The sequence below is a fragment of the Thunnus thynnus genome, chromosome 16 (assembly GCF_963924715.1).
Source record: "Thunnus thynnus chromosome 16, fThuThy2.1, whole genome shotgun sequence".
Lineage (NCBI taxonomy): Eukaryota > Metazoa > Chordata > Actinopteri > Scombriformes > Scombridae > Thunnus > Thunnus thynnus.
This window is the reverse complement of record NC_089532.1, coordinates 21,669,927-21,684,373: the sequence shown is the minus strand read 5'-3', so window position 1 is coordinate 21,684,373 and position 14,447 is coordinate 21,669,927. Positions and strand designations below refer to the sequence as shown.

At 41.8% G+C, this 14,447-nt stretch overlaps 1 protein-coding gene across 5 annotated transcripts in view; it reads right to left on the bottom strand.

Annotated features, from left to right (window-relative positions):
* Positions 1-1,320: 1,320 nt before the first annotated feature.
* ldlrap1b (low density lipoprotein receptor adaptor protein 1b) overlaps positions 1,321-14,447 on the bottom strand; it is a 37,024-nt gene continuing 23,897 nt past the window's right edge. Inside the window, exons 5-10 of one of the 5 annotated variants that reach the window (XM_067613417.1) lie at positions 14,317-14,389; positions 11,215-11,310; positions 9,014-9,108; positions 8,567-8,601; positions 6,714-6,745; positions 1,321-6,100 (exon numbers count right to left, since the gene is read on the bottom strand). In XM_067613417.1, coding sequence (XP_067469518.1) covers positions 6,054-6,100; positions 6,714-6,745; positions 8,567-8,601; positions 9,014-9,108; positions 11,215-11,310; positions 14,317-14,389 — 378 coding nt within the window. In that variant the 3' untranslated portion in view covers positions 1,321-6,053. Of the gene's footprint in view, positions 6,101-6,713; positions 6,746-8,566; positions 8,602-8,974; positions 9,109-11,214; positions 11,311-14,316; positions 14,390-14,447 lie in introns of all 5 variants that reach the window. The other 4 variants (XM_067613415.1, XM_067613414.1, XM_067613413.1 and 1 more) reach the window with 4 other exon arrangements.

Sequence of the window (14,447 nt, the reverse complement as noted above, 5' to 3'; positions counted from 1 at the left end):
TTTTATATTCTTCGTTTTATATTTTAAAAGATGAGGCTTGTGATATAGTATATTTTCATCATTGTAAACAAAACCAACAATGCAACAGTTCATCTCTCAATACTTTTGGGATCAGCCCTTTTGTTAGTCAAATATGTGGTTAGCCATGGATATTATGTCTCAAGACCTGCTGTAGTGAACACATTTCAATTAAAATATTGATGCTTATCTGACATGTCGCTGACTGCCCAGAGGATTTAAAAATGTAAAAATATGACACAAATCAGTGGTTTCTGTTTAGCAACAGAAACCCAACAGTTACAGTGCTAGTATAGTATAGTATAGTATAGTATAGTATAGTAATTAGTTTGACATTGCTTCAAACACTAAAACAGAATAACAAACCAGGCACTGCAGTTGAACATAACTGTATGTGCAGCACCCTCATAGCCTAATGTCATTGTGTAGCTCGGAGAAGACGTCTTGTCAATTTAAATTTGTAAAAAGGGGGCATGAGCTCCTCAATTGTTATACAACTATACAATGTGATCTCTGCCCTCCCCACCAGAGGCTTACAGGGAGGTAATGAAGTTGTCAGTGGCTTTGAATCTCTACTATTGGACATATTGACATGACGTACATTCATATTTCCCCATGAACTAATCATTTGATGATTCTCTGACCTTTTAATCCAGCGCCATCATCAGACCATCAGAACTTTCATTTTGTCCAATACTGCATTTACTGCTAATTAACACACTAGTCTTATCACTTGTTTTTGTTAACTCAGCTCTCATTAGCCACAGCTGAATTTACTTAACTCAAGAATTTCTTCACAAATTTAGAAGATCACCTATTGCCTCCATAATGAAAAATTACATAATATGATCACTGATGTTTTTTTTTCAGACACAGCTCTGTACTTTGCCCATGTGTGTTTTAATTTGCAACTTGCTTAACTCATTTCTGCTATTAATAGAATAACTTTTTACATCCTGTTACAGCATCACTGCCGCCTGTACAGTGCCAGCAGATTTTTCGTATTCACATCTCCTGGACACAAATTCAGTGGATTACTGGATGTCCATTGGTGATCTGGATATTTCCATATGGGTCTTACTAGTAGACAGATTTAAGCTCTGTCCCATTTTTCTCAGGAATAACCAACATCTTTAACAGGTTTGTAGTTTTTTATTCAGCAGGTAGAAAAAATGATCATATGATAACACCATCGCGCTCAGTTTTGCAGCCTGGCAGGGAGTTTGATACCTTGGTCATAGCTGGCTGTGTCTACACTCATTCATTCTGGCCTCTGCTTTGACCCATTTTTTTTTACTCTGGACAAAGATCTGCATTTCAAGGCTGAAGTGAACAAACTCAATTTAAGGAAGAGGATAAAGGTGAAGGTTTAGTACAGGTTGATGACAAGACATTTGCTGCACAATCTTTAATCTAAAATTGAACCTGGCTTAACCTGAAACTGTTCAATGGTATTTCTGTGTGAAAAAACTCTAGATATAAACATAAATCATAATAGTGGCATTTCAAAACAATCAAAATGAAAAAGGAATTGCAAAAAAACGATACCCTTGCTCACCTTACAGTGACAACTCAATGTGAGATTGCTCTAACATACAGAGGTCTATTCAAACATGAAAAAACATATGATAGAGCTACATGTGAACTACACACATCTCTAACATGTAACATGACATGGTCTGTTGTAGAGAAACTTCTAAAGCACAGGGATCAATCAGACTGTGAAATGACAGTGAGTGGTTTTCTACAAACCAGTCAAACAAGGCTTCTGACATTTACATTTACACTTTTCATTTAGACACTTTTATCCAAAGTGACGTACATATGAGACTGATACAACACAAGCAGGGATCTAGTCAGAAGACAACAACATGAGTAAGTGCCATACAGCTTAAGTTTGGGACCCATAGGACGTCGATGCCAACAGGCAGTGCACCAAGGCAATGCATAGAGTGCATAGATTGCATAGAAGCAAGTTTTTTTGGGGGGGTTTTTGTCTTTTTTATTTTTTCTCTACTTACAGTCCATCAAGTGCAGAGGTGTTCACGAAAGAGCTGGGTCTTTAGTCTTTTCTTAAAGATTGAGAGGGACTCTGCAGATCGAACAGAGTTTGGTAACTCATTCCCCCACCAGGGAACTACAGAGGAGAGAGTCAAGCAAGTGACATAGGGCCCTGCTGTGGTGGTTGTACCAGGTGCCTTTCATTGGCAGAGCATAGTGGGCGGGAGGGAGTGTAGACCTCAATGAGGGAGTTCAGGTAGGCAGGAGCTGTTTTAGTTGCTGTTTTGTAAGCAAGTGTCAGGGTTTTGAATTTGATGCAGGCAGCAACTGGGAGCAAGTGGAGAAATATCAACAGCGGGGTGACATGTGCTGTTTTGGGCTGATTGAAGACCAGACCTGTCGCCGTGTTCTGTATCATCTGCAGGGGTTTGAGTGTACATGCAGGGAGGCCTGCCAGTAAGGAGTTGCAGTAGTCGATGCGTGATATTATGAGAACCTGTACCAGGAGTTGTGCTGCAAGCTCAGACAGGTAGGGTCTGATCGTCCTGATGTTGTACAGGGCGAAGCAACACGATCGAGAAACTGAGGCCACGTGAACCTTAAAGGTTAGTTGGTCATCAACCATGACAACCAAGTTCCGGGCAGATTTTGTGGGCATGAGTTGGGTTGATTTGAGCTGGATGCTGATGTTTTGTTGTACGGAAGGACTTGCTGGCATGACAAGGAGCTTGGTCTTAGAGAGGTTAAGCTGAAGGTGGCGTTGGTATATGGCCTTTCTTAATAAAAGACATTTCTGTATACTTAGATCTATGCAGTACTTCACTTTATTTTGAGCGAGCCTCCAGTCTACCAGACCTTCATCCATATACATGATTGGTATATGGCCTTAAAAGTAAATGTGTCTAACCACTTGTATCGTAGTCTAATAGAAAATTAATGAACTCCAAATTTTCCCAAACTGCCAGCAGATGGCAGTGCAGTCCCACAAAGGGCCAGCTCAGAGTGGTTGTCTAGTTGTTTCTAGTAAGGATCAGGTTCATACCTTGATCATTTATAAGTTAGTCTGGTAACAAAAGGCTCATACAGCTGTTTCTAACACTCCCAGTCCATCTGTATATCAGGGATTACTGGCCTGCAACAGAAAACATTTTTGTACAAACTGACTTAACCACAGAAGTCATTCCAGGTCAAGAACATGCACCGACTCCCCCCCAGAGGCCACTACAGTATATCTGACTCTATTATTCAGCTACTGATCCTCCAAATGCAAAACAACAGAACATTATGTGCCTGCATGTGCATACCTTTCATTTGCTGAACTGGTGTCTAACATGTTTAAGTACAGTAATACAGAAATATTTGATGCAATATAAATGAGAACTAAATTAAGCATACAAATGAGACCCCCTGGGCCAGATCTGATAGTAAATCTGCTGAATTGCTTTACAGAGCTGCTGCTCACAAGTGGAGATGAGGATTTCTGAGTGTGGCAAAGCAGATGGTACAAAGAGTGATAGATTGGAAGAAAAATGTTTGCGTTCTTCAGTGAAACCAAAATTATTCTTTCCCTGAAATATAAACATTTGCATTGAATTTATCAATGTTTATGTAGTTGTAGTGTAATGCAGCACATCATACAGGCAACTCAGTTATTTGCATTATGTTGACCTTGTGTGGTCCGTATTATGTAAGAAAATAGTGGAAAATGGCCACCACAATTTCCTAAAGACCAAGGTGACATCTTCAAATTGTTTGTTTTATCTGACTAACAGTTCAAAATGTAGGTTTTCAATAATATAAAACGGAAAAAGCAGCACAGAACTGTGAAGAATGCTGGAGAAGATTGAATTAGAGAATATCTGACATTTGCTTGAAAAAGATAACAAATTGTTACAGGTCTAATCTCACCCATGGCCAGATTTATTATGGTGTTTACACCATAAGGCAACAGCAACACAATATTATGTTTTGAAAATTGTACATTTCTGCCTTACTAACTTAAAATGGTTTCGGATGTAGTCGTGTGTTTTGGAAGGATAAAACAAGCTCAGAGATTATGATGTCAGTCTGTTGATTGGTCACTTCCTTTGGTCAAAATATGTGAACAAAATACATCCACTGAATGTGCTCTTGAAATTCAGGCCTCTTCAGAGGATGAACCTCCATTTATGGTAACCATGTGACCTTCTATTCAACATCAAACATCACATTTTCCCATTTTACACGGGACATTTAAAATCTAATGGGTTGAAGTTTGCCATAGACCTTCCAAGCTTGAGCACTGGTTAGATTCAGACTAAAGATGCAAGAAAATAAAAGAAAGAGGTAACAGATAACATGAAGCAGTTAGAGTTAGGTGCACATGAGAATTTACAAAAAAGTTGAACAATTTGATCTTGGAATAAATATTACTCATATGCAAATGTGCTTTTATTGAAGTTTATGTAAATTGATGAATTAAATTAATTCATACATGAACAAAATGCCAAAAATAACACTGGGAACCATCCCTGGAAAAAAAGAGCAAAGTCAATGTAACATTATAATTTAATTTACAGTGGTAGAGTGCCAATAAAACACAATCACCCTCTTGGCCTCCATGTTTTGTTTTACAGCTATGAATCACAGTGGATTAATGAGGATTGCTGACATGAATCTCTACAAATTGAGCAAACATACAGAATTGACAGCTGCTCTTTCGTATCACCTACATCATCGAATGTATAGCTAATTGTTTTGAGAAGATGAATATTAAGTTGAATGGAGATCACCTTGTGCGATACAGGTGATCTCCATACAAATCAAAGCTTCCCTCCTATTTCCCACCAAGACATGTTTGTGTGCCTGGCTTAGCTTGAACTGTGTTGCTAATAAACTCACGCTGCTATCAAAGAGATCAGGAAATCCTCTACTTGTTTAATTGTCAAAAGGGTTGAGGCTCAATCCAAAAAGATTAGTTAATCCACTGTGAATAAAAAGTTGTAAAACATGACATAAAAAAATCCAAGGGGAAGAGTGAATCCAGGCAGTGTAAATTAGCCTAAGTCATGGGTTTGATGCTTTTTGACATTAAATTCCCTTACATGAAATATGTGCTTTTAAAGATGGTTTAATGTTGAGTGCAAAAATAGATTTTGCATTACAAAAAAAAATAGGATTGTCATTTTTTTCTCATCAATTTCTCTCACTCACACACACACACACACACACACACACACACACACACACACACACACACTCCTTTGACTAACACATACACACATTTTTTAAAGCTTTTGTTGCCCCAAAAAAAGGCTGAAGCCTTGAAGCACACAGGTAGTAACTTTATAGTTTTGACTGATATGAGTACTGGTGTGTTGGTGACCTTCACCAGTGACTTTTCCCTCTAATCCAGTTACATTTCTAAATCTTGAAGTAAATAAAATATGTGACAGCACCCTTGTTGACCTTTACCTCACATAAAAAAACTGTTCCAAACAGAACAAGTCCTAGTTATCATGTCTCATTTTGTACATTTATATACTGTACATCAACACACACGCTTTCTTTAACATAATGTACAAAAGCACATACCACAAACACATTACATACAATGAATGGGTAAACAGACACCAAAAAAGGAAGTAATACACTGACTGTAACAAACATGAAATGACTGCATGTTTTCTTGTAGAAAAGGGATAAATTGGTTTGTATTGCTTTGGCCTGTTCTGTGAGCAGCCTGCTCATGTTGCCCTTCTCTGGTTGTGTCGATGCAGAAGCATCCGAGAGCCACTAGACTGCACCACTCAGAGGACTTGGCAGCAGGGAGAAGGTGGGAAACCTTACTGATGTAACAAACGTTTGTTTTGCCACTTCTCCAGTATGCAAACATGTTTTACCCACCATTTCTCCTCATCTTTCCCTGTTTTTCTCCTTCTTGGCGGAGGCTTCACATTAGAACCCAAAAGAGTCTTTTTGTGCGGGGAAGTCTGTGTCCTCTTGGTCCCATTTGCCTGGGGACAGGCACTCTTCAGTGTTGAAGTCCTGAGGGTTTACCCCAATGTCCAGGACCTGGGGGTTAGTGCGAGACTCAGCGAGTCTGGAGAAGCAGAGGAAAAGAGACATTTTGTTAGCAACTGCCAAAATAAAACCTGGAGTGTAATAAAGATTACTGATAGTACGAATAACAATGCATGACATTTTAAAATGCTCGTGAACAATGGGACAAAGTGTGGACGTAAAAATTAGCAACATGAGACCGCTCTAATATGCGCACACAAGGCCTATTTAAACACAAACATGTTAGACCTACATGTACATGTGAACGGCATTTTGTCTCACCGGGACATTTCATTCAGTGACATGACATTAAACATTACAAGACTGATGATGTGTGAGTTGGAGAAACAACATATTTGTGATGAAGAAGTGGACACAGTGGAGGACAACATTAGGTTCTGTGGCAGAGAAACGTGTCTCGTGAAGCACAGGGATGGACTGAACTGTGGAATGGTAATAGGAGGGGTTTTCCCGCGAACAAGTCGGATGAGGGTTCTGGTCTGTGTTGATGGCCTTGAAAGAAAATGCAAAACTACGTGTGCTTTAATTTATCTGGTTGAACACTGATATCCAGACAGATGAGCAGGTTTGAATAGTGGGGTGACTAACGGGGAATGAGGTGGAAGTCACTAGGATCCAGTGAATGACGTTACCTGAGTAGGATTCAAAGCTATCCAGACTGCGGCTGGGGGTGCAAAGGAAACATAACAATTAAACTCTGTTCTGAACTGCCTTACAACAAAGTGGGTTAACCACAATTTTTTCTTTTCGCAAGACAGAAAACATATGCACACCATACTGGCTTTTTCTTATAATGATCAACAGGCACTTTAGAAGCTTTTACATCTACAAGGTAGATCCACACTTCACAGCCACCAGATGGCAGTACAGTCTCTCACAACAAAAAAGATCCCTGACAACTTATGAGCAGATCTGCAGTTTCTATGGAAAGATATATGAACAAAACGACTCATCTAAGAGACTTGAAATGTCACAAATCAAAAGATAAAAAGGAGTTCAACTTGGGAATAGCCACTTTGATGCTCAGATTGAAAACTTTGGTGTTGCAGGAAGGGAGCAGATGTTTTTTTATGATGCTGCCTGTTACATGATTCAGTTTTCAAGTTATCTCAGCGCACGAGGCCCTGGTGCCAGTGAAATGTTTACATACTGAGTACTCTAGTGCTAATTTAAGTTACATCCTATAACTACTACTCTCTGCTGTTTATAGTGTTTTTGTGTGAAATAATATGGTAGAGGAGCTTACTCAAAGTACAGTGATGACAAGGCACATTCAGGTTACTCAACTCAAAAACATTGCATTAATCCCGAGCGCATTTCAGTCCTCACGCAAAACCACACCCATGTGCTACACACCAAACAGCAGGTAAAGTGAAAATAACACCATCAATCAGCATTATCCTCATTCACAGAACCATTACTTGTCTCTAATTATCACCTCTGCTCTGATTCCAACATCTACCAGCACAATCATCTTCTTCTGACGGACAAAGACGTCAACCTGGCCCTCGGGCCCCTGAATATCCTTCAGTTAAAGAAATCTACATTTGGATACCTCGTTGCTTACAGTGGGAGCGTCCTCATTAATCACAGAAAGGAAGATTAACAGAGTTGGGGTGTAATTACAGTGTGTGCAGACAAATAATCATCCGATAACGGGGGCTAAAATAGCCTCTTAGTGCTTGATTACAGTGACTGTGGAGCCCATTCTCCCTCCACTAAATGAAAGTAAGAATAAAGAGGGGCCACTGTCAAATTAGCAGAGGGAATGAAAAGCAGAGCCAAAGTTAATAAATGCACTAATAAAGGGTTGAATGAGTCCTTGCGGCGGCCTAAAACAAATAGCTGTAAACAGTTGCACTGTGCAACCTGACAGCAGACCACCAAAGCTTATCTGAGTGAGCCGCTGATACAGACTAAATTGAAACATTAATCACAGAGGACTCGGGCCTCATTCTGATTACTTTGTTGATGGCGTAGACCGAGTTTAAGGAATTCCAATTAGCATAGACAATGCGCTTTCCTGTCAGCCTTGAACCAGAAAATTATGAGACTTGAACTCTTCTTGAGTCTTCATTGCTTTTATTCCACCACAATGCTGTAGCTTCTTTTAAATAACTTATGAACCAAAATTAGTAACTTTCCAATAGGTTATAATGATATAGTGATATAAATTCTACAACAATGTGTCCCCCCATTTAAAATCATAGGCTTCCTGAGAGGGAGAGCTCATCTGAAATGGGTGTGTGGGCCTGAGACGATTGTAAACGGAGCCTACAGAAGCAGTGTGACTCAGGGCGGGTGTCGGCTGTGCCAGGGCCTGTAAACTGAGCCTGTCTCCTGTCGTTAGGAGTGCATTGGGGTGAGCCAAGCAGAGGCAGAGAGCAGCCCAAAACCACAGGTCGCTATTTCCAGAGCAGCAGCTTGTGTGGCTGTTTAACTGGGACTGGGATATGAGGAAAACCAAATCCACACTTCTTCTCACCTTGAGAAAGCCTCATCCAGACCGTCCTCCAACTCCTGCCAGACAGAACATGTGAAGTGGTTAAAGATGAAGTTAAAAAGTTAAATTCTGGTCAGGAGATAAGTAAACAGTGTTTATTCATGCAAACCTTTGCTTGTATGTGTATGCTAACTATCACACAATCACCTCTCACCACTTTTCTCTAGCGTAAAATGGTCTGAAAAGGTTAATGTAGGCTATGTGTAGCCCCACACCCTCTACAGCTATGTGACCATTTGATAAGACCAGCTCTGTTCAATAGGCTATTGTCTTACTCAGCGTAGCAGCAGCGTAACTGTAGAATCCACTCCTTTGAATACAACAGGTACAGTGCATCATATCGAGCCTAAACAGCTGAAACTCACTGACCAGCCCTGACTCTTGTCTTACCCATACAGTATTGTTGTTCTCTGTTGCGTGATTATGCACCATAAAAGGATCCGATTCGGTCTGCTTTGTTCCTGAGTGGACCAGCGCCATATTGGCCCCCTCTGCCAAATCCAGAAGTTTCCCTGTGGCTACCTCTGCAATACAAAGCAGGAAATATGTCAGACAATTTACATATAAATGCATGAAAATCCTCAAACCTCAATGTAAGTTTAAGAATACATTAGTGGTAGTAGCCCAGTACAAAGTGTTTTCCACATTTCCTTATCAAGCCTCTGATGTATCTCATCGATATGACCATCTGTGCATTGTCACTCTGTGATAAGTGAGCATGGAGTAACCCCGTGACTTGCACGCCTAAGCACGGTGACACCGCTGATCTGTAATGGGATTGGCTTGTAATGGCCTCGCCTGATGATTAATGTCTGTCAATAATCTGTCAACCTTAATTTCTGTCTAGTCTTTAGGCTAATGTTGTCCGTTGGGAACAGGAAAAAAACTCAATGGCTTCTCTAAACTTAACTCTGCTATGCTCACTCTTCTATGCCAAAGCTTAATATCCTTAACTGACCTTTTCACCATTTCCTCAAAAGAGAGGCTCACACACTGAGTCAGCTTGCGATAGCGATTCTCTCCATCCTGTCCTCTCTGTCAACACTGGCTCAAAGGCATTTAGAGAATTCTCCCTTTATGAAGAAGGCAATATTGTGGGGCTGGAGCTGTCATTCAAGGGTCATCTGATGGTAATCCCTCCGAGTTAACAGCTTTGAGTGTCTGTTAAGGTGGAAGTGGGGCTCTGAGAGCAAACAACCAGCTGATGCATGTAACTATGTAAAGAAGAGGATCAAGCAGGCAGAACGTCCTAACAATGAAGTAGCATTAATATTATGTAGCCACTGTAAGAAGCCTGGCGCCGGGAGAGAGTCGTAGGTATCATATCTCATGAATAAAGCTGACTCAACTCTGATAACACCACTGATCCCGTGAGTCCCTCTGACTCAGTGGCATGCCAATTGATCAGCCAAAGTGAAGGGTACATAAATGTAACCTTCTGATGGCTCTAAAGCTGTGCTGTCCCCAATCACCGCTTTAGGACGGAACCTTTGGCGAAGAGAGAAATGCTCCGGCTGTTTCATAAGGCACTCAGAGGCCTCTACCACGTATTACTCAGTTGTACAATTATGCCAATTTGCTTTACAGAAATCCAATCCACTGGCAACCAAATGATCCACTGAATGATCAGCGGGATAATGTTCAGCCCCAACGCATGACGAGCCTCTCTGTTGCCACGATTTGTTTCCAAGTCCTACTTTGTTGAGTCTTCTCACTAGGGATCATCCATAAAACCCATGTCAGCCATAAAATACAGCATACCCAGGGCCACAGCCCCAAATAAAGTGTCAGAACAGATTTAGAGAGATCCCTCTCTGGCTGGAGGCCACCTGGCTGGGCAGAGGGGGAGGCTCAGTCCAAAGCTAGGGTTTTTAGATGTTATTGGAGTTGCAAAAACAAAACAACAACAACAAAAAAAAAAAGACTGCCGCCTTCTGAAACAGCTCAGGGAGAATGTGAACATTAGGTCGTTGGTGTACTAAGTGTGACAGGGAAAAGGCAAATGCACAAACACAGAAGAATGAGTGTACAGCCATTGTGTCACAGGCAACAGGATGCTCCTTGTCTTCTTTTATTTGAGGACAATACATGGAGCTAATAATGCCTTAAGGTTGTCTGCTACATGTTTATAAAGGTATGAATCGCGACTCAGGCCCTGGAATCTTAGTGAATCTGATCGAACAACTGGGTCAGAGAAACGTAGGCCTCTTTCATGCTTTTCACAAAACAGGACTGCGATTGTGTCACCATAGTTGCACAGAACGTTACTGTTTGTCTCTTGAACAGTTCTCTAATATCATAAAACGTCACAGAGAATCTGTGAACCAAGACTTGTTTTTAATGAATCCACAATATGGCAATTCCCTTTAATGTTTCCGAATTAAAGAGAGCATCATCATTACCATTATCATCATACATAATCACTCAAAAATGTCATTTGCTGTTCATTGTAATGATGCTAGGGAGAAAGAATACCCGGGGAAATGCAGATTGTTATCAGCTGAACCGCAGCCTCAATATAGGCCAACCTTTGACAAGTGGCTGAATAGTCTTCCTCCCCCTGAGGCTACGACCACTGTGACAGAGAGGGTGAGTGAGAGAAAGACGTGATGATGGGCGACGTGACTCACCTCCTCCCTTCAGGCTGCCCAGGCTGGCCGAGCTCTCCGACTGAGAGTTGCTGGCTCCTTCCCCGTCTGAACCTGACTTCACTCGCTTCTCTTTCTCTGTGTGGGGGAATGACGGGAGATTGGGAAAGACAAAAAGTAGAAAAAAAAAAAGAAAGAAAGAGAAAGAAAGAGCTGTCAGTGAAGAACGGCTATGATTCAGGAGCTGTGCAGGAGCTGTTTACTTGTCTAACTGCTGAAAATGCTTGTATTAAATGTTTCGCTAACCAAGCGTATAAGCGTGTGTAAATAAATTAGGAGGACTAAATTAGCAGATAAGGTTAAGGCCTTTACTCGAGCCATCTGCCAGCGGAAACCTAGAGGCCAGGGCTTCAAAGATTATAACACACTTCATACTTCATAGCAGTTAGTGCAGTAACTGCAGCATTTAAACAGACTGTGTCAGACGGATAATAAGCTCTGCTCGCTCCAAACATTCTCACCTGCCAAGAAGAAGGTTTATAACATAGCGCAGGTCTCTAAGTTTTATTGTATTTCCTGCTCTCTTAAACTACTTCAAGTCTACTCACAAATGCTCACATCAACACCCATCTCTGCCTTATCTAAAATAGCCTCCTTTTCCCCTGATGTGAAGGTAAGGCAGAGATCAAACAACCACCACTCAGGCTTTCAATGATGTGGTCAGAGATTAAATGGCCATATCCTTTCCATTTAAAGAAAGATGCTTTCAGAAAGGAGGTGTTCTTTATTTCATAACTATTCTTAGTCTGGAAAACAACATCCCATTTCCCATAAGCCCAGGTAGCTTAGCAATGGCAGTGTTACAAAATTTTCCCCAGGCCCCTGTTTTTTTTTTCCCCCCCATGGTCTTGGTTTTCACTCTGACTTGAGTATCTGCAAAAAAAATGGAACCAACTTAAAGATACACCAGTTCAAAGCTGGCGGCAGTGTTTAGAGTGAATATTCTACAAACACAGATTTCCAATAAAGAGAGATGGAAGCTGTAATATACGGAGGAATGTGGGTCAGGAATGTGTGGTGGGCTGTGGAGAACCGCGGTGGGTGGTGGAGGAGAGTTTGTCTGCCTAGTTTGTTGCTCGTTTCATACATAGATACCCTCTCTTCCTGCCCTGATCCTCTGGGGTCTTGTAACTTTAATGAAACAGACTCGAAAGGATTTTTTTTTTTCCCTTCTCTTCATCTTACTTTCTTCTTCTCTGCCACAAGAGAACACCACTACTCTACTCTGGAAAAAAAAAAAATCCTTCCTTTCCCCACTGTAACCTCGTACGAGCTTGGCATCGGTTCTCCTTCATCAGTGACACTGTACGAGGAAATAGCTCACCAAATTAAACGGCCAACTAGGCTTGACTCTTGGAGAAAACGAGGAGAGGTAAAGAATTTGAGAGAAAGGGCGAGCAATACATAAGAAAAGAAAGAGAGATGGGGTTGTTAAGTGAGAGAGAAAGAGTGTAAGGTGAAAGAGTGAGAAGGATGCATGCACTAATTTGCAGTTTTTAATATTCAACTCAGAAATTAAAAAAAAACAAAAAAACAAATGAAGAGGCATGAGGCACAGCCTTGATCTTGGAAAAATACCCCCCCTCTCTCCAAAAATGGAAATGTGCCCACATTAAAACATTCCTCAACACCACAGCAGAAGAAGAAGAAGAAGAAGAAGAAGAAGACGTGGTAGAAATGTGGAGTGACTGAAAAAAAAAGGCGTCTGGAATTTTCATACAGTGCAAGTGCGGGTCTCTGAAGGACTGAATAAATAAGCTTGCCTTCGCGTGAGACAGGATCAATGGCACTGACACTGAATCTGTCATGGGGTTGAGCTCCCACTGACACACGCACACAATCATTTTCCTTTCTCTCTCGACATCCCAACACCCTCTCTGCCCCGCCTTTCATGCTCTCTTGCCCTCTCTCCTCATCCCCATCCCCCTCCTTCGCTCTCCTCCTCTTCACTCGTCTCCTCCTTTATAATAAACAGAAGCGAGTGCTGGGATGGGGGGAGGAGAAAGAAGAAAATAACTCGACAAGGGAGGGGAGGGGGGGGGGGTAGACTCAAGGTGCCAGGTGCAAAACAAGACAGACAGCAACAATGGATAATCACAGAATTCAAACAGCACCAACACACATGTAAAGATGAGGATGGGAAGGGGGGGGGGGGGGGGTGACGTAGAAGCCAGTATTATGTGTCCTCAGAACCGCTCATTTACACTGGAGTCATACATGCAGTAAATTACATGCATGTTCTGCTGAGCTGTACAAAAGAACGAGCTGCTTGTGTGTGACACCGTCCTTACACAGCACTTTGATCGCCTGCTGTGTCCACGGTGGTGCCTCAACATGCACCGTCTGCTTATCTCCTCAGCAATAGTCAACTATTCAGGGTGCTCGCAATTTCAAAGGGGTTGAGTGCTTTACAAGTCTGACATAAAAGAATGAAAAAAATATATAAATATGTAATGAGGAGGAACTACATTTCTGTTGATTGGGGTGCAGTAAAGATGAAATATATCGAGGGAAAATCCCAGTCCTCACACATCTGAGTCCTATTCTCACCATCAAGGAGATGGAGAAGATTTACTCCATTCAGACCACCTCTGCCCCGGGCTAACCTTAATTTCTCTTCACCCTCTCCTCTGTCGATACCTAGATGAGTCTTAGCCATGACTAAGTTGCCTGTTATAAAGAGGCGTCGCTAAACCGAAACAGGTCTTTCTGCTCCCGTGGTGGTGATTGAACCACTGCAGGGAGGAACAGGTTCAATCAATTGAGACATTCCTCTGTCTGAGTGTGTAAGTGCGAGAGAAAAAAAAAATAACAGTGACTGGCAGGAGCAGCCAAACAGATCTCCAGTATTTCACATGACCCCCCTAGAGGGTGTCCAGGGCAAGACCAGGAAGACATGAGAAAATGTATGTTTCTACGTTGCCCGGGAAACCTCGGGATAAAAGTCATTGCTTGGCCACCCTATGCTAGAAAACGGATGTATACAGTAGGAGTGGAGAATAACAACAGTGGGGGAGGAGAGAGAGGAGGGGAATGTTTTCACTCATCCGTCACACTCTGGTCGTCGGGGGCGACCATGCGTACCTTCCTTGGCAGCCTGCCAGAATTCAAACGCCACTCTGAAAGCCTGAGCCACCGTTAGGGTTACCGCCTGCGCCTGTTGGAGGGAGGCAGAGAAACAGACAATAGGGAGACAGAGAATAAAGTGAAACATT